This window comes from Epargyreus clarus, unplaced genomic scaffold, assembly GCF_041222505.1.
Source record: "Epargyreus clarus isolate Ecla_fem2 unplaced genomic scaffold, WU_Ecla_fem_2.2 ptg000014l, whole genome shotgun sequence".
NCBI lineage: Eukaryota > Metazoa > Arthropoda > Insecta > Lepidoptera > Hesperiidae > Epargyreus > Epargyreus clarus.
This window is the reverse complement of record NW_027332222.1, coordinates 15,768,840-15,795,544: the sequence shown is the minus strand read 5'-3', so window position 1 is coordinate 15,795,544 and position 26,705 is coordinate 15,768,840. Positions and strand designations below refer to the sequence as shown.

Below are 26,705 nucleotides of genomic sequence, written 5' to 3'. Positions count from 1 at the left end.
CGGCGTCACGGTATAGAGCTCCGTGCTCACCCTGTTGTTAAAACCTGTATAATTACAGGAAATTATTTGAGGGGAATTATACAGGACGAAAATTATTTTATTCGGCTTTTATCAATTCTTACACAAATATTTGTATTCGTATGTAAGTTCATATATATTAAAAATATATTTAAAAATGTTACTAAGATATGATAATGATAAATCTTTTTTAATATTCTTTGTGAAGTTGTTGCCAACATGCTAAACCCAAAACAAATTATAAAGCAGCATTACAATTGTTAGGAGCGGGTTCACTAGAGTTATTTTACGGCAATTCAGCCGAGATTGGACTGCAGTTAGCCCGGAGGTGTCGTGGCGGCCAGAACTAAACAAAGCTCTTATTGTATGTATCCTACGGCTGTTCTTTCTAACTTATTATCTTGCTCTACACTTAGGGAAATGGTACGACTCACTGGCATAATAGATGATGACTGTAGCCTATTTTAGTCTCTAGGCTATTCATGACTACAGACTATTGACTTTGGATACAAGTTAATTTATGTTGCTGAGACTAATTTTAATCAAAGTTAGTAGGTATGTATGTGATTATGTAAGATATTTAATTATCAACACAAATAACATTTTTAAATTTATTTGTTTTAGTATTCCATTGATATTTCGCAGTAACATCGTATAAAATTTTCTTCTTTTCCCAGAAATCATCATATCTCACGGGTCTTTTCAGAACGAGGACATTATTATTTACTTACTTAAAAGACAAAACACTTCGTAAGGAATGTTTGTGTTATAAACAGGTGTATTTTATTAATTGACATGAGTAAGTAGGGCAATTCTTTGTTTGGAGAGCGTAGTAAATTAGGCAAGATCCGCGCCATTGTGGGACCAGCACTTGAGTAAACAGCTAACAGTGCTACATGTCTCCGAACTCGAATAGGACACTGTCCCACTACCACGAGTGTGTTACGGCACTACCGTATTATTGTAATTGTCTATACATAATATTGTATTGGCCATAGTTGTTGCGTATGGAAATAGGAAATGTAATTTATATTTATGACATGATTTACCGCTGAAGGCAAACTTCAATAGGGAACCTAAAAGTTTATGAGTGCTTTTAATTAAAAAATATAGAAATTCTCAATGACCAGTGCAGTTTTATGAAATTCACAATTCCATAAAACTGCACTTGATTATGACTGTGAGTAATGGACAATGCCTATTAGTATGTCCTAAATTCATACTTACAATTAGATTGCCTATACCTCGTATTTCATTTGGATTTTACACTCTATCTGTGCTTTGTATGAGTTATAAATTAGAGTTTTAAATTTTGTACCAAAATATCTGAAACATTAACGCTTAAGTACAACTTAAATACACAAATCCCCTAAAACTGTTTTCAGAGTAAATGGCTTTCGTGTCAATTCACAAAGTTCTCTAACCATAATTGTCGTGTAAATATAGAAAACCATTATCATTTGTCTTATATTCTTAGATTTAATTTTCTGAAAGCAACACAAAGAGCGATGACCGGCGATTAGCCGTGGGCTTTTTTATAGGCGACGGCGACGGTACTCGCAGGATGTATGTACGTGACTAAGTTATTAGTTTAACTTCAAGTGTTGTTTTGAGGTTTGATGTAGCAACAAAAAGGACCGAATATATTAATTTTTAGGTATTAAAAAAAAACATTAAAAATTCGCGCCTTTGTCAAGAGTACAATATTACACAGGCTGCCGTGGGAACATCAGTGCTGCCAACCCACTAAAATGTTGTTCGAATTTTGCTTCGGCGGGAACTTTAATCCCGTTCCGTTTTACGGTCATTGTTGGTAATAAATATAAGCTTTTATTGAGCTCTATAAATTGAGAATGAGAGAAATTCTCACCTACCGATTGTACATTTCAATTAGCTATTTCAAGTATAAAATATATTTATACGTCTACTGGTCTATTAAGTATTTAAATAAATCCAATAAAATTCTACGTACTTGTTCACAATTAAAAATATAAAAATCAAGAAACCTTCTTTTGCAACGACAAATGTTTATTTATATTTACTTGTTACATTTTTAGATGACGACTGTTCATATGTAAATAATTGAGGTATATTATTTTATGAAAGCGCTGTCAAAGTACAAGTAGTTTTGTTTTCAAAAACTATGATTATTATAAATTTAATCTCACTATACATTACATATTGATACAACTACATTTTATATCCCACATGACGAAGCTTGACCTCCCACCCCTATTGTTATGCTTTTACACACCCTTCCCCACGACATTTGTTGAATTCCACACTTCATCTATATCTACACTTGTAGGGTAAAAACCGTTAGAGTAATTATTTAGTGGAATTAACTTTTAATTTACATGTGAACAACATGATAATATGTGAACACATATAAATTCAGAGCTTTTGATTTACACAGATCTTTGAGATAAAACGTGTTTCAGTATCTATTCGATAATTAATTAATTACGTTAAAATATCAGTGAAATTAATTCAAATGTTAATTAACAAAACGAAATGCCTAAAGAGAATTATTACAAGTAACTTATCATAATATATTTGCGTTAAATTATGGCGCATTTTGAACAATATCACCGAACCGCTACGAGTCGTAGGTAGCGGAGCCAAGTTGTCGCAAGACCTTGTCCAGCCAGTTGGCATTTGCAGATGACGTCATGCTGACTCAAGCTCCGGTTGCCTACTAAATATTTTAAGTCCAATCGCAAACCAGCTGGAATATGGAACTGTTGATTATGGGCTTGGTTTACAAATAGTTAAGTTTTCATTATGTACACAAGAAATAATGACCTTGCGTGCTTGGATTGCAAGCTCATTTGTTATTTGTAAAGAAGGTACTTGAAACCTACGTTTCAATTTCTTACAGATTTAGCAAGGATTTAAGAAACAAAAATTACTACAATAATTATAACCGGCCGAATGTATCATACATACTCAATCGGACCAACCTGTCCACTCAAAAAAAAACTATATTATCTCTATCTGTGGCACCAATAATGCTCAAACGCAACATGCACTTATTAAAAAATGTAGTACAACAAGCGGTCGGCGCCTGTCATCTTTGTGACAAGTGACGTAATAATTTGGAATTTAATTTTTCGCATTGCATTACAATAGAGCTGTAGCAAGGTACTGCACATAATTATTTTGGAATATTATACGCCTTTGATACGTATCTTCTGATCGGCGAATACTTAAATGAACATTGAGTAACGCAATGGTATTATGTGTTACATGCGCTTTGTAATGCTAAGCTCAAACGACTTACTATTAATTTTCGAAGTTGTGACAATACATACAACCTAATGCAAGTACTTAATCGGCGTAGCTCATTTCAGAGCCAATATTCATTATGTTACATGCGAATATTCAAGTCTGTATGCACCTTTATAATTCACAGGTCCCGCCAATGCCATCTGAAGGCGGTATAATAATAGAACAAAAAGTCTTAAAACCTTAGCGGCGGCTATCAAAACTTAGCTGGCATTCCTTTTATCCAAGATCAGTTCATAATTACCACCCCGCATCTGATAACGGATTCTGACCGAAATGACGTTGCATATTCTTTTATGCCTTCACTACTTCTAGCCATCAGATTGGAATCGCGATAATATAATCTGTGGTAGCTGAGGCCTCGGAGATGACAGTCTTGGTAACAATGACTTGTCATAATGTGAGCGAGTAAACGATAAGCAACAAAAGGTAGAGAATAATCTTCAAATTAAGGAAGATTTTCTTAAGAATATGCTTTCCGTGGTTCAACAGAAGTACTATAGCTATACTTACTTTAAGTACATTAATTTAGTATGAAACTTACCTTCTTAGCTCTACCAAACATATTTATGTTTATAGAGTATAGATATATGTGATTGTTATTTTACAAAAAGCGACATTAGAGATCTTTCAATAGCTACATGAACTACGATATAAGTATGCGTAGAAATATACATAAAAAAAAAAACATTTTACTGAAAAGAAAAATGTCTTGCAAATAAACATCTGATTTCATAAAAAATAGCGCACGGAATCAGTGTACATTCAATGTTAATACTACAACACCGTAAGATATTTTGCTCGCTTATAGTTACTTTGCCGAAGGTGGAATATGGTGCTTATATTACAAAGGCTCGATGATATAAGCTTTAATTAATTTTTCGAACACAGCTCTTTTGAACGGGCGTTATATTTAGTTACAGATTAAAGCTTTGATATATTTCAAGTAAATTACAAATATTTTAGATAAAGTTTCCTTAATATTAGTTTAAAAGTTTGTGACAAAGGTGGCAAAAAAATATTTTTATAGTTTTTTACTATGGTTTTCTATTACATTTTTATATGAACTATTCTTGTTTTTCATCTTTACAGATTAGAACTTTTTGGTGTTTTATCACTAGCATACATTTAAGTTTTACTTAAATGCATAGTTTCTTGGCTTTTAAGAGCCGTTTCATGGTGTCAGGTAATAGAAAGAAACCATTATGGTAAAAAATATGGTAATACAGACGCCGCTAAGAACAGCCACTGTAATTTATATAAGTGGAGCATCCATTAAAATAAAGTGTTTAATTACCGAGGTAATACAAACACGATGCAAAAAGTAGTTATATTTTAAAACTAACGCCGTTTATAATTGACATGGCGCAATTCTGCATTTTATTGTATTTTAATTGTTTGTTTTGGTAAACGTAAACATCTGTATTTAAGACACAAAAACATTGTTTGTACATTTATTTTAATTGGTTTTATACTTATCTATTAAATAAATAGTAATCTATGGTTGCATACACAATACTTTCATGTCCCCCATTTCCCAAAGTCAAAGCCTAAATGACAAAAGAATAAAAATAATAATAATTTTTAAATTCTAGTTAAATCTTCTGTAGTTTGAAGGTGGTAGAACCCTTTGTGGTTCGACTCCGGCGGCACCACCGCCACACCTATTTCTACCTAATAACAGCAGTGTTAGGCGCTGCTGTGTTCCGGTTTGAAGGGTGTGGTAAGGGAGACAGACTTTATAGAGGCGTTCCAGCTTAGACCTATCTGGGGTTGATTACAGATATCCATGGGCGGCAGTAGCCACTTACCATCAGGTGGACTGTGTGCTCGTCTGTTACTCCTATATTATATAAAAAAAATGTCGGTCGGAATATATAATAACATGGAATAAACTTGCGGCCACAATAAAATCAAAAGTCCACAAGATTTAAAGATATTTTCGCAGCATTTCTTTTACTTTTTTCGATAAGTAAAACTTGTATCCCTCCTCGTTTTATAAGAATGCTGCAGGAGATGGCATATTATGATATCAACTTCAACCTACAAAGCCTTCTTAAGTGCTTCGATATGCCCCATTTCCTTTGTTTTCTTTTTGTGTTATAAGTAACACTGCATTTTAAATGGAGCGTATAAACTGCTTGGTTTGCTTCGATCGCACTAGATGCGTTCAGTTTAATAACAGGGGTACCTACCACAATTGCGTATTGTTTTTCATATTGTATTGGGGTCTATCTCGTGTACCGTAATAGATAGACAATTGAAAATTTTACACATAAAGTATAACGGTGGCTGCTAGATCAAAAAATAATAAGTAAAATAAAAACAGCTTGAAAATAAATTAGAATCGCCAAATAAGGAACCACTACTTTTCGGCGTTTTTCGCTGTATCGTTTGCATTTACTTGTATGGCCGCTTAAAAAAGTAAATTGAAAATTGGACGAATCCTCGATGTGCGAGCTCGACTCGCACTTGCCAATTATTATCACTGTTTCAGCTCAGCTCGATAGAATTATATATCTTAGTGTAGTCCGCGTGAAACTAGTCCGCACTGAAGTTGTTGCGAGCAGGTGTAGTCATACAATTTGCTATGGCGACGCGATTCATTTCTATATTCAGAGCGGACTAGCAGTTTTACGTGGGCTGTATATTATTACTTCGACATTGTATAATAATATTTCTACAGTGTATCTTAATTAAATATCAGTTGCTGGTGGTAGCCCTTGAACATCTTCATAATAATAATATTACTATATCGCGTTCCAATACACGCATCTCTTTTACTTTTTTCAGCTGTTATGGTTTATCGTATTAATACAATAGTACCAGCCCTATTCGCCGAGCGGAATACTTTTATACCTTATTTTTCTTTTGAGCTGTCATTTATGGTTGTGCAAATGCAAATTTTTGAGCTTTTCATTTATGTGGCTATTTTACATGCGGTATTTATTTTATTGTAGAGAATAAAATTGCGAGTTTAAAGTTGTCAGAGCTGTTCAATTCTATTATATTTAATTTGCATAGTTTAATGTAATACGACATAATATTGTAGGGTCATACTAAGTTGACGTGGTACTTAACTCAATTGAGTGAAAATTTACACGGCATTGTTTTATTAAATTATGTTGTAAAGATGAATAAACAAATGGGATGGGTTAGTGAAATGAATTTCATTCTTGGAGTTCAGGATTTAAAACTTAATTTCCACGTTATGTACTTATTGAATTTAAATTGAATATTAGTTGTTTAAACGGTAGAGGAAAAAAATATTTTTTGCGGTTTCCTTAAAGTCGTCAATGACATGTGATGTCTACCAATTTTGAACAAGCACGAAGAACCCAGGCCTTAACCCTTGTTATTTCAAGGAGAGACATATAGCACTAAAAGTGAAACAAAAATTGATGAGAATTGACGATGAAGTCAGATTTCCTTTTTTGATTTGCATCTATTAGCCACGTAATGCACATGATATATGATGTGCATAGAAATTATAGACAACCGTAGACTTGGTGAAAGTAGGAAGCGTTACGTAACAGTGTGAAGGCATCATTACGGATGCCATTATGCATAAGGTATTTATATTTCGCAGCCATTTGTCGTGCTAATTATAACTGTTGACTTGGACAATGCTCTGAGGGCTGATATTATTTTTATCTTTCAAACAGGTTCTTAGAAAACAGTGTGGTTCAACTTCATGTAATGGAAACAGAGATTTGTAATACCAAAGGTACGCAAAGTAGAGGTAGAATTGAAAAATATACGAATTGCATTACTATTTTAAACAATAATTCAATATAATGCTAACACCAGACTAGCAGGCTAAAAAAACAACTCAATAAATAAATAAAACTCATCAAAAAACACAAACTCTGTAAGCTATATAAATAGTAAATAAACATACATGAGGTTACAAGAAGGACAAGTGCAGAGGTACAGGTCTATAGATATAAAATATAAATAAAGCTCTCTGCGGCCGGAAAAAAGAGAAATAAATGCTGTCCATTAAAAACACTGAATATCACACGTAAAAAATCACGCAGGGCGTGTCCGAGGCGCAATGATCGATAGTGGTCGCGATTCGCATCGCGAGATCAATATCGGTGCATTGTGTGAATAATAATGTATAATACGATCTGAAAGGCCCATCATCAGTCTTGTTCGCATTCGATTTTCATAATCATGGCCTTAAACAAGAACCTCATTACGACACAAATGCTCACGCTCTATGCCATTCATACGGCTATGACAATGATGGAGTATCAGTGTGCGATATTAAACTAAAATAATATCGTGGTAGAGCCACATAACTTACTATACTTTTAAGAAACAACAAAGTTTGCCATATTGTTATAACCTTAAGGTATTTCTTAAAAATAATAACACAATTATGCCCTTTATGCCATTAACAATATAATATTTATTGGTAAATATAACAACAAGTAATATGTGTATAGTCTTTGAACCTATTAATTTCATCTTTTCGTTTACGTACTCATTTATATTTTTTGAATAAATACAAAAAGCTCCTCAGTAGGACCTGCCATGGGCCTTCCACATTTAATTTTAAATACATTGATCGTTCAGAGGCTGAGATTGAACGTGTGTTCGCGATGTATACATTTACGCATTAAAACTCTTCACAGAAATGTACAAATAATATTTATTACAACAAGGAAATATTTTTTTACAATATAATAATATTATGATAACAATTCAAGTGTTGAAATATGCGTAGAACGGAGCGTTATATTCAGCGCGAACAAATGGCGGTCGATCGATCTGTCAAGTTGGCAAGTCATTGTCAAATTCGCAAATCGCAGCTGAGCGGTGTGCTCACGTCAGAATTTCGTAGCGAACGTATCAACGTAGAAATAGCAAGTAGAAATAAAACACGTCAGTATTATCGTATTTAATAATAGCGAACCGAGAAGTATTCTTCCTTTTTGCATAATTTACACATAACACAAAACGGCTGTGAGATACGTTGACGTCTAGTCATCCAAAGGTGTAGATTTGATAAATAAATAATCGGTGCGCGCGATTAATGGTGGGTTAATTTTATTTTGATGAAACAAGCGAAATGTTGAATGAAAGTGTGCGTATTGGTTAACGTCTTATTTATTTATCGGTGTTGCAGGGTTACCCCGACATGGAGTGTAAAGTGAGGTTATTTATAACTGTTATAAGCTGTATTATTGTTGCTATGGTGTCTTCGGTTTCGACCGTGCAGCCGTCTACCCTTAACCCGAGTATACTGACCCAATCATCAAACATCGGAGACTGCCATGCTTGTAAGATATTTATCGACTCATTCAACAAAGGCTTAGAAAGAACGTCTCGGGGTAAATTCGAAGGTGGCGACGCGGCGTGGGAGGAGGAAAAACTAAAAAAGTCGTACAAACGCAGCGAGATCCGTCTCGTGGACATCCTTGAAGGGATTTGTAGCGAGCAGAAGAAGCACTCAGTACATTGCTACAATATTGCTGAAAAAGCTGAGGAGTTGATTGAAGCATGGTGGGCACAGGATCCTGAAGAGGCAGAGGACCTGTTTACTTTCATATGCATAAATAACTTGCAGGTATGTTGCCCGAAACTCCACTATGGGAAGGACTGCACTCCTTGCCCCGGAGACCACAACAATATTTGCAGTGGTAATGGAAAATGTAGGGGTGATGGTACCAGAAAAGGCAATGGCACTTGTCTGTGTGATACAGGCTATGTTGGAATCAATTGCGAAGACTGTGCCTTAGGCTACTACCTTTCATACAAAGATGACACCAAAATGTTGTGTTCAGCTTGTCACCCATCTTGCCTGGGTGGCTGTAGAGGGGCATCACAAAAGGACTGTGTTGCATGCAACCCAGGCTTCACATTTGATGTTGATGAAGGGTGCTTGGACATCAACGAGTGTGACGATGTGAGTAAATGCAAACATAATGAGTTTTGCCTGAACTCTCTCGGTTCTTACAAATGTATGGAGTGTGATAAGTCCTGTGATGGTTGTCACAGTGATGGGCCGGATATGTGCCGGAAATGTGCGAAGGGCTACACAAAGAAAGGAGAGCTATGTTTGTCTAACAGGGAGGAAGAGGACCTACAGTCTGAACAGCTGACTAATACTAGGTAAATAATTACTTTTCATTTGAAAAGTTTGTTTTGCTTCAAATATTAATTAACGAACCTTGTTGATTCTTTATGCAAAAAATTCTGAAGGTGTTAAAATATGTGTTTGACCTCAAAGGCACCACCACCTTACCTATTTCAGAATAATAACAGTGTTATGTGCTGCGGTTATTAGACTCCATCCTTGTTTTTGAATGTTCCTTATGTGCATGTCCCAAATTATAAAAACACATGCACTTTTTCAGTTAAATTCCTTAATTGCCATATATGATGTGGACTTACATAGCATGGCAACAAAAAATAACAAAATGCATTTAAAAAAAGGTTTGGTTGCTTGAATTTAAATATAAAGCACCATTCTTTTGGGCAAGAATGCAGATTTAAAAGAAGAGATGTAGTTTTAACCATTTTTCTTTATTTTACAGTTTTTATATTGTTTTAATATTTTGTTATATCTCTTACAGAAAAGACGAGCTGTAAGATTTGAGTGGGCTTAGTGTAATAGGTAATTTTGATTTTTTTTTGGTGCTGGGGATCAATATTATATATAATTATCTACTTTATATTATTTATTTTATAGTATGTATCAGAAAATATATGTACTTAATATTATTGTGGGTATAGTATATTTATTATATGTAATACATTTCTTCTAGTACAACTATAAATATATATTTTTTAAAATCAAGTAGTATTTATATGTTTTTACATTTATTGGTCATAGGTCTTTCGATATTTAAAAATTTTCTGTATGATTATTAAGGTTTTCAGACAGAATTTGTCTACTAACTTTATATTTATAACAACTAACAACTGAACTAACTTGATTTCGTAATGTATAGAATTTAACATTAATAACAAATATTCCATGACTAACTCATATTAATTTGAACTAATGCAATTTGCTATAAGGGTTTGCTTGCTGGATAAATAGATTTGGATTTGGAGTAACTTGTACACAATAGTTTTTGTGTACACTAGTCTACATTCAAGATATTAATAAAAGTTAAGTATGTATGTATTATGTAAGTATTTTTATATTTATCTGTTCTCTTTCAAGGTACTTGACTTACGTTGGCCTGCTCATTGCTACAGGAATCTTGCTACCAAAGGCGACACAACTAGGAACCATTGTCGGCATCATGGTACTAACATACATAGTCGGTGCGGAGTACTATTGCATGATAAATGGCCACATGGGCCTCGTTAATTTAAAGGAGTTTGATCTGTCGCAAATGTTCCGATTGTAATCCTGATACATTTAACAATTTGTAAAGATGAATACTATATTATGTTTAAATACAACTTTACAATGTAAATCGAATTGTAATACTGTTTTACTTTTGTAAGAGCTGCCTCTGTGGAGATTTTTATATTTGCCTTTCATGGTAGAATACAAGGCAGAAATAGAAATCAAACTATCATATGAATTAAAAGGTAGGAGGTTTCGTATGGGAATTGTCATCTTGGTACCTAAACCCTAATTCTGTCTAAGATTGGTTACAGACATGTTCAGTCTGGGTGTAATCTTCTTAAGATCAGATAAAGGAAATGATAGTTTAAGTATTATCCGAGACTAATTTTAATGTATCATTATTTAATATATCAGGATAGTGCACAAATCCTTAATAAGTCTAATGATAAAATAGTTGAAATATACACGTTTAGGTAATAATGTAATTAAAAAATAGTGATTAATGGTATAATTACACATCCAGGTATTTTAGTGTAAAAATTGTATAATTAATAATAATTAATACAAATAGTTCAATGAATCGTGGTGTAACAATAGCTGGGTTATTGTTGTTATTTATTTTGATTTTTTATTAATTTTGAATAAATGTGTTGTGTTTTAGATGCTCAAGTACTTCTAAAATCATTTTGTATAAGTATTTATTCATTAAGACGCATTTTTTACGCATTGAATGTGAAATTTAGTAAGCTACTGCCAATGTATATAATTTTAGTAATTCTCTATCATATTATTTAAGAATTCATATATTATGCAGTAGTTATTCAGTAAATTAATTTATTTGTAATACAATGCCTCATGTAATCAATATGTATGAATGTAGATCATGGAGAAAGTGCGCGGCGTATCATTTTCCCTCATCTGATACTATAGAAAAGTTCAATGAAATGTGATACAGAAAATAAATAATTTTTTTTACTCCTATTTTTTTTCTTTTATTTATTATAACAATGGCAATGCTTTATTGGTGTCAATAAATTTAAAAAGGAATTTGGTATTCGTTATGGTCGGGGATAGATCGGTGGGAAAAAATGTGCAATCCTTAGTTGTATTCTGAGTTTGTGATATTAGCCAGTGTGGTAATGCCTTTATGGCTTTTTCTGTGCACGTGCCTTTATGGTGGCTCCTATTTTAGTTTCCGAACCATGATTTATTGCGTTCTACATTATTTTTCCTTCGACATCATACTGTTGATAAGGTTTACAGGAATACTCTAAGAGAATTATTAGGCATGAGAATAAATTACGAATTTATACTGAAGACGTTGATCGGTCTTCTATATAAGTAATACATATGCACACACTTACGTTCCCACGTTTCATTTACTCGCAAGATCGTGCTGTGAAATAATTTGAATAAGTCCATATTGTATTTATATCCGTGTATTAGTTTTAATGTCGTCCTGAAATAAAGAAAATTCCATAATCATAGTGGTTTCAATGTCTTAAATATATTATTATCGCAAGTTAAAAAAATTACCTACATGGATAGCTAAATACATGAAAATTGTTTTTCCCGATTTGTTAAAAGTATAGCTATATTATTTGTAAGTACTAAACCGTGTTTAAATGTACTAATGTGGAACATGTAACCGGCTAAAATAAAAAGGAGTTCTATAATCAAATATTATTATAGCATTGGTTCTTGATTTTACATTGGTTAAATTAATATGGTTAAAAAATCGCTGCTTTTGTGATTCGCTTATGTTTCCCGTGAACGGGAAACAGAAAATGAGCGAGAGCTACATAAACAAAATATTTTTTTATTATCTGTATTACATGCTAAATTTAATCGACAAAAAATCTATAAATATGTACGTAGCACCTATGCAGTCATATTACATAACAACTACTAGTTCGTTTGAAAAAAGAAACAATTATGTATTAGTGTAACACATTACACATATCGATGTAATGCGGTCACGCCCGTCAATAAAACATTATGAGGCGACCGTGACACCGTTCAGCGTTCGCACATTCATGTACAGTTTTGGATAAGTTTAATTTATAAGTGCTAAGCTATCTGTATTTAGGCAACTTGGGGTACGATTTACTTAATATGTCTTCAGTCGTCGGGAGGCTCGCGCTCAGCAGTGGGGTCTAGGATTTTAGCTAGGCTATATACGGACTCTTGGTATCTTATTATTAATATATTTGTTAATAAAATAAAAGACACCATAGTTATGTTTTTATATTTTTAACTAATAATTTGTGTTAGATACATTGGTTAGATATTACAGTTAGTGTTATAGCGGTCTTCACATTTTAATAATTTAAAATTTAAATTTTATATATTATTTTATAATAATTGTTTGTCCAAACGAGAATATAATTACAACTAGGAAACATCGGCATACTTTAGCGCAACATAAATGGTTGTGTACTTATGTTTGTTTCTGTAAAAAATATAAATAATGTAGAGCGGGAAAAAATAATAAAATATGAATATTCAATATATACTTACATCAATTTCATCTTTATATTTATATGATTCAGTTTTATTTTAGGATTCACATTTTAGGATCATCCTAATTTCAAGTTCCCGCCAAAGCTTTTAACTTAATTCGTCGCCTGTCAATCACTGCCCACGAATTGCGTAATGGGAGGTAATGCTATGCAAATTTGCTTTTAAGCCTCAACATGAATATATTAACTATTACATAGTTATTACTTTTGTTATTTGTGACTTTCTTCGACAATTTTACACACGTATTACATAAATGTGTCTGTTTATATCTAGTTACAGTTTTGATTGCGTGGAGATCCGTAGGAAAGGTTTCTTATTTGTGGTATGTTTATTTTTTCGGTGCAATAGTTTTAATTAACGTAAATAATAGTCTAAAGGTCTCTGATTCTGGTAAATTGATTGAGTCCTACAAACCCAGACATACAAAATTTAAACTTAGCTTTTTTGTTTGTTTGAATGTCATGCAGTTAGGGTGCGAATTAGGAAAATGTCCGTTATTTTAAATTTACATAGAGACCAACTTATCTAGTAAGTAGGTATATACAGTGAAACCTGGTTAAGTGAGACATCAAGGGACCTGCAATGTCTTTTTACTTATAGAGGTATTCCACTTAACCAGTGTCTCAGATATACAGGTATAAATAAATATCTGTCTCATTTACAGAGGGTTCCATTAATAGATATTCAGATTTCACGTAATGATAACGATTGTAGCTTTCGTTTTGACATTTTTCAAATAAACATCTGTATGATAGTAAAGCGAAACTAAAACTGAAGGTAATTGAAGCTCAAAATTTGTACTTACGTTCTTGGAATGACGTGTGGAATTTGTGGGTAGAATAAGAATGAGTAAACAAACAATGTTATCTCAGTTACAGAGGTTTATGCATATAAAATTTACTCGCTGTCTCAGTTATAGAGGTAACTATGATGATAAATCGAAAGAACAAATCCCAGATATAGAGGTTTACCTCGTCCCACTAACAGAGGTAATTCAGTGCCAAAGTGTTGGGACCTCAGCATGAGTTCCAGTTATGGAGGTTTCTCACTTATCCAGGTCCCACTTAACCAAGTTTCACTGTACCTAGTTTTTGTAACGTCTGTAATTTAGACGGACAATGAACTACATCAACCACAATCCAATGTTTTAATACCTAATCATTTTATCCTACGTTAATTGGATATCATAATGGGGCAATGAACTCGCAGATCAGTAAAGCAGCAGCAAAAAACGGATACATGGAATCAATACTAAGAAAAACAAAAAGATATCAAATTATTACGTACATTCGTAGTTAAAGCACGATATTTAATTGGTTTTCTCAATGTTATTGTATATACTCAAAAATGATTATAAAATATCATTGGGCGTATTTACCCAGTGTAAAACATTTAGTATCTGTCTATCATATGTCATAATGATGTAAGAGCGTACAAAAAGAATTACCTGTAGAGTGTGTCTATGTGTCATACCCACAAAGCTACCTCTTTCAGCTTTGTGGGTATGACACATAGACAGCTAAACCAGATAGGTATATGTAGCAAGATGTCGTGTCTCATAGCATGTGGTTATTCTATCCTATGGACATTCATACTCCGTCGGAGCAGCGATGTGATAGGTGACACGAAATAACTGCTTTGTGTAGAATTCCTTGAGCTGCTGAGATTTTTAGTGCTCGTAATATTAAATTTTATACTCATAACGGTTTCCTCCCATCTTTTTACACCCATAGACCATATAGAGTTTTCTTTACCAAGAATTATCTATGATCGAAGATTACGGTCACTTACGACACGCGACTAAACGTTTGCTGACCATAAAAGATGACTTATCGTCCATTTATGACGCCTCAGATATTCTTACTATGCATCTATTGCCTTATAGGTTCAGGACATCGACGAATTAACCGCATAGACTTCTAATAGGTTGCAATTTATCATAAGGATGAGTCAGTGAACTCTATGGTATGTAGGATTTTCTTGTATTGCGCATTGATTGGCTAAGAGTAGAGCATCATATTTTATAACGAAAATAATCGAATTTTACACAGCATCATAAGATCATAACATATAGATGAGCTCTATTCGTCTGATGTCATTCTGATATGACGTTAGTAGTCTGTTTAGTTATTTTGTCTATGGTCCAAGATGGCGTGTTCTAAGACGTAATTTACAGGCTATATGTAGGATAGCCGTGCAATCAATAATTATCCTCCGGCGACGGAAGCTTAACCGGTCTAGCGTCTAATGGTTGGAGCAACTTGCTACGATTGTGGTTCACGCGATGCAGTTATCCCTTACTACGTTTATATTAACCGAAGGACCGTATAATGGGATTTCTTGAGCGTTTTTGTATATATTTTTATTTTAAGCTGCTTAACCCAGTATTTGAATATGTTCGATACTCATATATTGGAAGTTACGAGACTTAACGGTTACGCTTCGAAGACTGTTATGCTATTAAAGTTATATCTATCTTTAACGACGGATAGTTACCTATTTGCTATTTTCCATTTTATAGTAGTAAGCTATGATACCTACTTGTAATTATGAAAATTATAGTGTATTATTGGCAATTGTTAAACACGGCTGACTTACCGAATCCGTTATCTGTCCATCATCGAGTCTTAACTTCTGAAGATAAAGGCATAAAATGTGGATAATATATTCCCTTTATGACGTAGACATCCCCTAGAGAAAGATTTTTTTGATATTCTACCTACAAGGGATTATACAGGGGTTGAAAGTTTGTATTACATGTAAGTGAGCTACTGTTATAATCTGAAGGATGTATTACTGTAGTTTTATAATAAATACCGAATGTACTACCAAATATTTGTGCTTGCTCCAATTAAATTTTGTACCTACTTACTCTGTAAGTGGTATATTAAGCTACTTAGATACTATATAATGTTGGATGTAGATACCAACAGGTTCAACGTAGCCAGTGGCATCCCATTCGCTGCTGCAGCGTGACATCTCAATGCACTATCTTATCGCGGAACGGGTCCGGGCAGCCCTTCCGGGACGTCCTGCGCTAAGTGGCGAACCACTTTACTGTGTTGATGCTCCATACATGTTACAGATTTATCATTTGCTTACTTACTTTATATTTATAAATAATACTAAGTGCTCTTGAGCCCTAGTTTGGGGTTAGGGAGAGACTGAAGGTGTATCACTTTGAAGGTGGTAGAACCCTTTGTAGTTCGACTCCCGCGGCACCACCGCCACACCTATTTCTACCTAATAACAGCAGTGTTAGGCGCTGCTGTGTTCCGGTTTGAAGGGTGTGGTAAGGGAAACAGACTTTTCCGAGGCGTTCCAGCTTAGTCCTCAGGGGTAGCGGCGCATCTGTGGCCGACCTCAGGTGGGAATATCTAATCCTATCTGGGGTTGATCACAGATGTCCATGGGCGGCAGTAGCCACTTACCATCAGGTGGACTGTATGCTCGTCTGCTACTCCTATATTATAAAAAAAAGACTCACACGGTATTGCAACTTAATCTATTTTTTTATTTTTAATACATGAGTAGCAGACGAGCATGCAGGCCACCTTATAGTAAATGGCTACTGCCACCCATGGACATCTCTAATCAACCTCAGATATAGTAGTAGATTCCTCGTCTACAGTCGTGCCGCTATCCCTAAGGACAGCTGGAATGCCTCGGTTAAGTATGTCTCCCTTCAAACCAGAATACAGTAGAGCTGAACATTGCTGTTATCAGACAGAAATAGGTGGGGAGATGATGCCGCCGGAGTCAAACCACAGATTGTTCTTCCACCGTCAAAGTAACTAACTACCCTGTTTAGCGTTAAATAGCATGTTCTTAATAAAATACACCTCATAAAATCCGTAGAGCCGTTTGGGCTACAGGCTATATCAAAGAATGAGATACATACATACATATGTATGCTCGAAAAACATTCCCATTCGACAAAAACTTAGATTCACATTCCAGATAAAAGCTACGCGGCAGATGATAGAAAGCTAAAGATTCAATTAAAAAGAAGCGTAAAATCATAAAAAATACGACAAAAGACAATATAAACAGTAGAAAGCCTTAAATAAAGATTGCCATTGTTAATTTTGTGCATGGGAACATGGTTAATGTCGTAATAAAATATGCAGCGGCTTCGCTTTCGTTTCAAGACAATACTCGATTATAATCTTTCATACTTTGATTTGTATCTGCGATTTTTGTGATGCGTATGTAGCGAATGATAGGAATTTATTTTTTAAATATCAGATAATAATAGGACATTGATTTTATCTATCTTGGATTTTAAGGTTTATTATTCCAACCGAAGCGCATATCCCTGCTTGTGTAGATCACCGATCTACAAAGTTAAGCATCAGGTGTGGTCGGGTGTTGGATGGGTGACCCTAGTGGCTTAATTTAATACGCGCTTTAATTATTTTGGGGTTGGTTGTCGGTTCTGGTTATAATTTAGTATAGGTACGTTTTTGAACGTTATGCGCGGTTTGAAAACTTGTAAAATGTCTATTACCCTGTACCTTCCTCCGCGATTTGCACTGTAGTAGCGTGTGGCTACAAATAAAGATAAGTCATAAACTTCGGTAGGCAAAACGGACACCTAAATTGATGATTTAGATGTGTTATTGGTCGAAACCGGAACTCTCTGGGTGGCTTGCTGGTTTGGAAACCACTGCGTCATGCAATAGTAATTTTCATTTAAATACTCCTACATTCATATACTACCTATCCTACGAATTCTACGTTATATCTATAATAGCATAATCATAGTAAGCAGTGATAGCCGAATGGTATAGAAGCTCGGCTTTGACGACCCGCGTGGCGGAGCGGTCACCATGCCGGTCTGGCGCGCAGAAGGTCCCGGGTTCGATCCCCGGCCAGACAGATTTCTAAATGATGAATTTAGATTTCTGTTTCTGGGTCTGGGTGTTTGTGTATTTGTCTCTGTGAGTGTAGAAAGCGTTTTCGAACAAAGGGTCCGAGGTTCAAATCCTAGGCAAGCACCTCTGATTTTTTAAAGTTATGTGCGTATTAGAAATTAATTATCACTTGCTTAAAACGGTGAAGGAAAACATCGTGAGGAAACCTGCATACCTGAGAGATTTATATAAAAAAAATCTCAAAGGTATGTGAAGTCTATCAATACGCACTTGGCCAGCGCGGCGGACTATGGCCTAATCCTTCTCATTCTGAGAGGAAATGAGGAAAGGAGGAGAGGAAATGCCTGGGATGGTATTCGTAACTGGTGCGCTAAATTTTACTTAATACATAATAGTGGTTCTCTATTTCTAAGTTGAAATATTCGCGCCATCAACTGTTGGATAACCGACGTCTATTATGCTGGTTGCGTTGATAGCGCCGCTGTGGTTTACCGTTGACGACCGCCCATTACAGTTATGGGACGTTTAATGCTGACGACACGACTGTCCCGTGTCGGGTCGTGTCGCATGTTAGGATAAATTTTAGCTAATTGAGTCTTTGTGAGACTTGAGAATTTCGTTTCTATAATATTATGTGCATAAGATGTGCATCATGAAGAATATCTGATCTCATTAAATGTGCTACAGATTATAAGTGTAGGTAGATCATAGGTGTATTTTAATAACAAATAGAAACGTTTATGTTTAAGAATAATATTATTTTAATAGTTATTTAGACCTTTACAATGTGGATGTTAAACGTTAATAACATTTCGCGAGTGATAAAAGAATATCTATTACATAATTAATCTTTACGCAACATTTACCAAAAAGGCGTTTGAAAGAACTTTTGAAGCAATACGCTATTACAACACATATTAAAAGCCCACTTAAAATGTCGAAACGCACCATCAAAGTGGAGCTGGACGTCCATTAACTATTAGTCACAGGTGCGTGGGCTAGCCTGCAGCCGCAGAATGTGGAAGGGATGCGTATTATTTTCTATTCAGATCTGCATCAGGTTGCTTTTTTAATTTTAATGCATATTGGCTGTTGCTTCGCGTCATCTTTGCCTGTAGTCAAAGGTGAAAAAAAACATTAGGCGGGAAAATTAGAGCTACTCGTACGTGTGTATGTTCTGTATAAATTTTAAGTTACAATAGTTTTTTTGTCTATGACAAAAATGTGCAAAATATGCGATGCTACAATGAAATAAAAAGTTTAATTATTGGGTTACTACAATTCATACGTCATTTCCAACCCCATATTTAATGGCAGACGTACTTATAAGGAAATGCTAGAAATGAGACAAGATTATATTTTCCATTTTTATGTGTTTCAGTCATTATAAACTCAGTATGTATCTAAAATAGTCTTAAACATGACAAGTTTATCACGATTCGCGAGAGATGTGACGTTGTTTGTGCGATCCACTACGAGACTCGCCTAACAGGTTTCTTGCGAGAATAATGTTTATAGCTAGCAACACTATGTTTTTCCTGGCGACATAAACAAATAGAAGCATTCATCATTAAAGTTTTTGTTGAACTGACTTGAAGTAAATGCTAAAATATTGGTGTATTTTATCAAGTATATAATTTACCCACAGATATTTTTTATTTTTTCTTTATTTAGGTATTAATTTACCGATGATTAAATCATTTATGTAGAGATGATGGTTATGATGATTTGGTGGATTTCCTCAAATTTCAACTGCGCTGGCATGATCATACTTATTTATTCTTTTCAACAGCAGTATTAAATTTCGGAACGAAATTTCTAAGATACATGATCGGAAAAGACGGACAAAAAAATCTTCAAACGAACACTTTACAGAGTGTTTGTTTTTCCAAGTCTGGTATTGAAGACTAAATTGCCTAACGGGAGTTTTAGAGGCTGTAGTAGCATGGTGCATTTCGACTTATTTATATGTTATATGTCTATCCTAGAAATAAATTAAATTGAAGTCTGCTCCTTTAGATAATATGAGCTAGTATTAGAAGCAGGTGATCTAATACGATAATGTCTGCGTAAACAGATGCTTCAATGCAATATTGTCGTGGTACTAAAAAGTAGAAGATTTTACATGTGTAGAGCTACTATATAAATGATAAATTGATAAAGAGTGCCAATAATGGAAAATACAAAGGTGGCTTACAGGCCTTCGCTGCTCAAGGGAAAGCCTAGAGTTCCACAACTTGGAACTCTAAGGTTGACTGGGAGAAAATGCTATTTAGCATTAAGTCCGCCAAAAACAATGTGGTGCACATTGTTTTTAACATGGTCAATAAAGAATAAATAAAAACTCTAGGCTTTGCCTAGATTGATAGAGCAGAGTACCTACGTACGAGTTGCAAATATGTATTTAAAACTAGTTGGGTTTTTAAAGACACAAATAATTCATATTTATAAAGAATTTAATAAGTTATTTAAATATTATAAACAATGGTACTGAATTTGTTAAATAATTCACGTTTAAACCCCACTAAGTATCATTAAATGGAACGATGGAGCGGCGCTTGCCGGCTCACGTTTCGTGTTATGGGACACGACTTCAAACCTTTACGGCACTTGTCTATAGGCTATGGTGAGAATATTCAAATATTCAATTGAAGCTACCTTTACCAAATCATTTGAAGATAGCTCCTGTTAGACTTCTTTATGTCTGTCTAATGTTAATCTGCTGTAGAGATACTCGAAAATATTGTGATGGTGTGATTGATGTGAAGCAGTGAAGACAGCTTTATCCTCTGTGAGAGCTTTGATCTGAAACCTCTGGGTTGTGTACTTGTATTAATCATATTGTACTCAATAGAATCAATCATATTGTATTGGTCACAATAGATAAAAAACTGGTCGTCAAACTCTTAACCACATAATAATAAGAAGGGCGTGGGAAGGCATATTTAGCATACGAGTTAAAATAAGAAGAGTTTGAAGGTGGTAGAACCCTTTGTGGTTCGACTCCGGCGACACCACCGCCACACCTATTTCTGCCTCATAACAGCAGTGTTAGGCGCTGCTGTGTTCCGTTTTGAAGGGTATGGTAAGGGAGACATAGTTTTCCGAGGCGTTCCAGCGTATTCCTCAGGGGTAGCGGCGCATCTGTGGCCGACCTCAGGTAGGAATATCGAATCTTATCTGGGGTTGATTACAGATGTCCATGGGCGGCAGTAGCCATTTACCATCAGGTGGCCTGCATGCTCGTCTGCTACTCCTACGACGACACGAGTATGAGAGGTATAAATGATAATATATTAGTATGAATTTCGGTCTCTCAAGTAGCTATACCATAATCAGATTCGATTTCAAGGCGACCTCAAATTGAGGTCGAGTGAAGCTGAGTGCCCTCAGGCTACCGCTGAATATTTATCTGCTGATCACAGCGATAAAACCATTCAAAAATCTTATAGCCTCAGGACCACAACTTTTACATTCAAACAGCTTAAATCGGAACTCTAATTGGCTCTTGGCTAATTTCTTAGCAACTAAGTCGAGTTGCACGAAGTTTAAAGTATTTGTTTAGGAAGGGCGGGCCCGGGCGCAAATGTCAAAGAAGTCACATTGACAGGACCTTGGAGCGATTCCAGGGAAACAGGCTTCTGACAAAAAGTTGGGACCTCATTGAAATATTTAATGCGTGCTTGAAGTAAGAAAAAGGTGAACGAGTTTGGGAAATCGACTTTTTGTGAGTCCATTCTTTTGTTTCTAAGTTGATTCTGGTCGCATTTTGGTGAGTCCCGACCACAATCGCTGTTTCTTTTTTGATACTACATTTTGTTAATAAATAAGGAAAATATACAAAATTAATTGTATTTGGGTTTAAAAGATGTTTAAAAGCGGTAGAGTTGTTCGTAGTGTAAAGCTATTCTTTTTAGTGTTAACTGTTGTTGTATTCTGATATGAAGATTGAGGTAATTTCACGACAGAGACAGTGACAGACAAACATTTTTCGGAGACAGACATTTGCACGTGGTGTTAGTCCTTAAGGGCAGCAACATAGCTAAAGTCTACTTCATATGGGAATCTAGTCCATATTGAGGTTCATATTTAAACAAGTGCACTGTATGCTCTTTTGTTATTTAATTTATTTACTATAAAATAATTAACAAGCATGGTGTATTTAACGAAACTTTTATTTTTTGTTGCAGATAATCGACCGTACGTCTTCAATGCCACCCTTGACCAGGGTGTGCTGCGACGGAGACGTTTAATAAACGAGGTAAAAGACAATGCCATTGTTACACAGCACGTTCCCAATAAACATCCTCTCGAGAATAACATAATTCCTATGAAAACACCAATAAAAATACGCAATGACTTGACAACATGTTTATGATTTGCAAGACAAAAACGAGCACATAATCTTTATCTTAACAAAATATGTAAGTACAAAGTTGTTGGTTAACTGATGCAGATCTCTGAATACGAAATAGACTTCATCGTACGCCCATACGAGCGGTGCAAATAACCACGCGCATACTACTTTTATCAATTAAAACACAATGTCGCCTCCACGCCTCCAGTTTTACATCGCATACATTTCAGCAATAAAACTGCAGGAGATCAGCGCGCTGATTGTTATAGCATGTTCTATAAACCAGTCAGAAAAATAAACTCAATACAAGCGAAATTCTCCCCTACACCACAATAATAACGCACATCCTAGCTACTAGAAATATTTTTCAGTCTATGAGCAAAACGAAAGCGTATGTGGGCCACAGACAATATAGAACATACGGCCATGTTGCTTGTCTATGTGTTAAGATTTATGGCGCGAGCACAGCTGTAATTCCGCCATCTTTAAATATTTTTTTATCGTCTCGTTTGCTATTTTAAGCAGAGTTATTTTAAGGGTCTCGCGATGAGAATATTTCATGCAACTGAATTGCAAAACTCCGCTCAAGTTGTATCAATGAATTAATTTAATTCAAAAGGATTTTTCATAGTGACTGCGATATAAAAATACATTCAAGCAGTGACCTTTAAGTTGGACGTTTATACGCGAATATCTCAAGCATTGGGAATTCCACTCACAGCGGTTTCTTTCCAATTCGTCGTCTGACGTGCATGGTTGCATATAAATCACACACGATCTTTTACAACTTTTGCATAATAATTTTGTATATTATATTTAGGTGTAAGTTACCTCAATAACATATGAATATAAGGTTGCTGACACTCGAGAACTTAGATAACTGCACAGTTGTTAGTTTTGTAGTGGTGGTAACTTGTATTTTTTGTGCCGTCTGCAGCGTATGTCAACTATCGTACATACGTGTCGCCCAGACCGCGTTGAAAATATTTTCTTATTCACACCAAGATGTAAAGAATTTCGTAGAATAATTTTCCTGCGCTCTTTTATTTTGCTGTTTATATTCATTATGTTTTTTGAGACGAGTCCACAAAGCGGTAACGTGGCGCTGGGAATTGCGTAGAAAAAAGTAGTAATAGCATGTAATTTCTGAGTGCCCTGACATACATTATACGAGATGCGACTTTCTTGTTTTTTGGAGCGTACAGTAGGACGCAAAAAGAGCTAATGGCCTACAAGGCCTCCGAGGGTTCTATTTAAAGATTTCGATTTATTGAATGCGTTCAAGAAAATTGCACTTCATTTAGTTCTTCATACATAAATTCATTCTTGACACTGCGGACAGATGAATTGGTTTGCTCATTAAAATTAGATATGCGTTCGTGTTCTTTTTAAACTGTTTTACCAAGTCTTGTCTTGAGTAAAAAATGTATTACCGCTGTGTCTGTCGCCAGTATAAAATGTTGCATTCACAAAAACTTTGAATTTGGCTTTGTATTTAAATAAACAACCAACAACTACAATAAATGCAATGGAAATTTCATAAAGATTTTATAAATAACACTCCTAAAACATTGTTGTAGGTAGGTGTGTTAGAAATACGAATGTATACTAAGTATCTAACATACCTACAAAAATGTATCAACAAAGCTCAGTAATATGGTCACCTTATATTAATATAAGTAAAGAAGTGAAGGGACCATTTCATAATAAGTGAATTGAATCTGTTGCATCATGATTAGTTCATTTACAAACATCTTTGTTTCACACATTCATTCTACTTGTAGTGTTGGGATTATGTTTTTTTTACTAAATTTCTACCATTTCAGCATCAGTACTGCTCCTAGCAGTGTTGCCTTACCGTGTCAAATTATGACGGATGTAGTAACACACATTTTTTAATTTTTACGAATTCTTTAGGAGTAGCAATATATTTCTGATCGATTTTCAATAGGACTCCTGTTCTACATGAAATCGGTTACAGTAGCCCAAGGGCGGCAGTGACACTTGAGGTGGGCTGCGGAGACAGCATGCTCATTTGTTACCTGTAAAAAAAGGTTTCGCATGAAACAGCAGATGATTTACAACTAGCAATTTAAATAAGTGTACTGTCATTAAAACGTCAGAAACGTGTCCATCGAGCGCCGGCGCTGACAGCACCAAAACACTATTGTCATTTCTTTCCCCTTATTACCATTGATATAATAACTAAAGATACATTACTAGCGGTAATTATTTTAGTATTCTTAACCTCAAAATGCCTTCTTGTGCAATGCGTACATGTACAAATTATGCGCATTAAATAAACAAGCACATCAAACAAGTAAATGAGGAGAAATTATTATATTTTAAAGAGACAATGTCTCTTATAGAATACTTGTGATTGTGTGATGTTGTGATGAAAAACGTGCATTTGTCTCAATACACTCACTTTTTTGTTATTTAGTGAGCAAGTAACCTATCTGTAGTTTTAATATATCTTCGCTTATTACCGTATTACCCAATCACAATCGTAAGGTATCGCGTGCGCTGCAGCCGATGTCGACCTGATGATTCGCGGTAACTCGCCCGAGCATAACACGTTGTAACACTGTAATCGGGAATTGTAAACATGTAATCGGCTGTAATGTTTGTAATAACAGTGTAATCCGGCGGAATGGCTGCGACGTTTGTTCTTGACGGTAATGGCAATCGGACGATGATAATTGTCGCTGCGGGCTCGATTTCGTTGAATCGTTTGCGTGGCTTTGAATTGCTGCGATGGTTTAAGGAAATCAATGTTTCCTGTTCATTTCTTGTTTACTATAACGCCTGTAATCAATACTCGTTCTATACAAATTTTGTCTACCAAAGATCATAATTTGATAATTTCTAGTAAGCAGAGATTGTTAGCTAATATGAGCTAGGCAAAACATTACATAGATTAATTATTAACAGGTAGCTAACGGGCGTAAGTGGAGAAGGAACTTAGTTTATTATTTACATGTAGAAGTTTACTAGACGTGGTGAATATTAACTAAGGCATGTGTTTTCAATTTCACGAGACAATCTAATTTTTGTCCTTGTTTTTGGCAATATGCCAGAGAAAACCATATTTTAACTTCTTGTACACGAAGCACCTCCACTAAGTGTCATAGAATAAGACAAATATTTTAATGTGAATATGATCTTCTATTATTTTAATTCGACATATTCCTTTTTTATACGGATAGGTCTATGACATAGGTAGGTTGGATGATTATGAATATGTACTAAATAAGGTCTATTGCTTGGATTTTAGTGATAAATTATTATATTCTGTAAATGTGGCCACATATTAAACAAATAATAACAGAATTAATAGACGAAAATAAGATTTATAGGGTCAATAAGATCAATTTAACTAATGTGTCAGTAGAATAAGACATTAGGTCATACACAAAGTCCTTTTTGTTAATCCCATCGAAGGTTCCATTGACAAAACAACAAAAGTACCTGTTTCTCACGAACCGTGCGGGAGTGCATCGCTAGCCATTTATCTGGTGCATGCTAATTGTCGATCCGCGTTCATTGCGTGGATATTTGCCTTTCCAACTACAGTTTGGACCATTTACACCTTTAGCGAGGTGCAGTGGTGCTTTGATAGTCACAGTTATTAGCGTTGGTAGTGAATTGTTGAGCTTTTAATATTTAAGTTACTCTAGGTAAGGAGCTAAAATAAATGTTTTGTTCCTAGAAATTATGTCGCTAGTGACTACTAGCACAGATTTGTGGTAGTGGCTGGATGAGAGCAGCGGAGGACCGAGTGTTGTGGGACACCCTAGGGGAGGCCTATGTCCAGCAGTGGAGCGAAAAAGGCTGAAGTAATGATGATGATAGCTTGTCGCTAGCTATAAGCACTTACTTAAGATTTATGTAGAAGAAAGAATTGAAAAAAGAACTGGCACCGTCACAAATAGAAGGACTTTACTTACTTAATATGTCTCTCTGTTACATTGGAACTTTATTTTTTAAGTTTTGGAATTATTCGGACTTCCATAAGGTCTAATAGTCAATTGAAGGTGTGGAAGGTACTTTAAAAAGTCCAGGGGGTATTCACCTCCTTGAGAATTTGCCCGGGCAAAGATGGTACCCTCGAGATCCAAATAATTCCAATCTACCCCCATATTGCAAAAGTAGCCGCGGCATATGAGAGGCCAGGTGGGTAAGAAGTCTCCTCGTACTTTAAAAATAGCAACAGAATCAGACGCTCACTCTAACTCTAGCTTCTTATTATTTTTCATTTATTTATATTTAATCGACTGCAATCTTGTCTATATGTATCATAAATAATCACTAATTCTTATAT

At 35.0% G+C, this 26,705-nt stretch overlaps 2 protein-coding genes across 4 annotated transcripts in view; both read left to right on the top strand.

Moving 5' to 3' along the window:
- LOC140746987 (uncharacterized) overlaps positions 1-26,705 on the top strand; it is a 105,738-nt gene that overhangs the window by 6,405 nt on the left and 72,628 nt on the right. For both annotated transcript variants that reach the window (XM_073079197.1, XM_073079196.1), the window contains exon 2: positions 22,215-22,285. The gene's annotated coding sequence lies outside the window, so the exon portion shown is untranslated. The remainder of the gene's footprint in view (positions 1-22,214; positions 22,286-26,705) is intronic.
- On the top strand, positions 8,109-12,107 carry LOC140746988 (protein disulfide isomerase Creld1-like). Of its 2 annotated transcripts, XM_073079199.1 has the most exons (4): positions 8,109-8,353; positions 8,444-9,429; positions 9,894-9,934; positions 10,490-10,628. In XM_073079199.1, exons 1-3 carry the CDS (start codon positions 8,351-8,353, stop codon positions 9,907-9,909), a joined length of 1,005 nt encoding a protein of 334 aa, XP_072935300.1. In that variant the 5' UTR covers positions 8,109-8,350; the 3' UTR covers positions 9,910-9,934; positions 10,490-10,628. The 2 variants fall into 2 exon arrangements, with proteins under 2 accessions (XP_072935300.1, XP_072935299.1); XM_073079198.1 differs by lacking the exon at positions 9,894-9,934 and having other exon boundaries at positions 10,490-12,107.

Excerpts from the sequence above, each read along its gene's own strand:
- LOC140746988 (XM_073079198.1), top strand. Across the intron at positions 9,430-10,489 it reads GAACAGCTGACTAATACTAG|GTACTTGACTTACGTTGGCC; the intron begins GTAAATAATTAC and ends TTCTCTTTCAAG.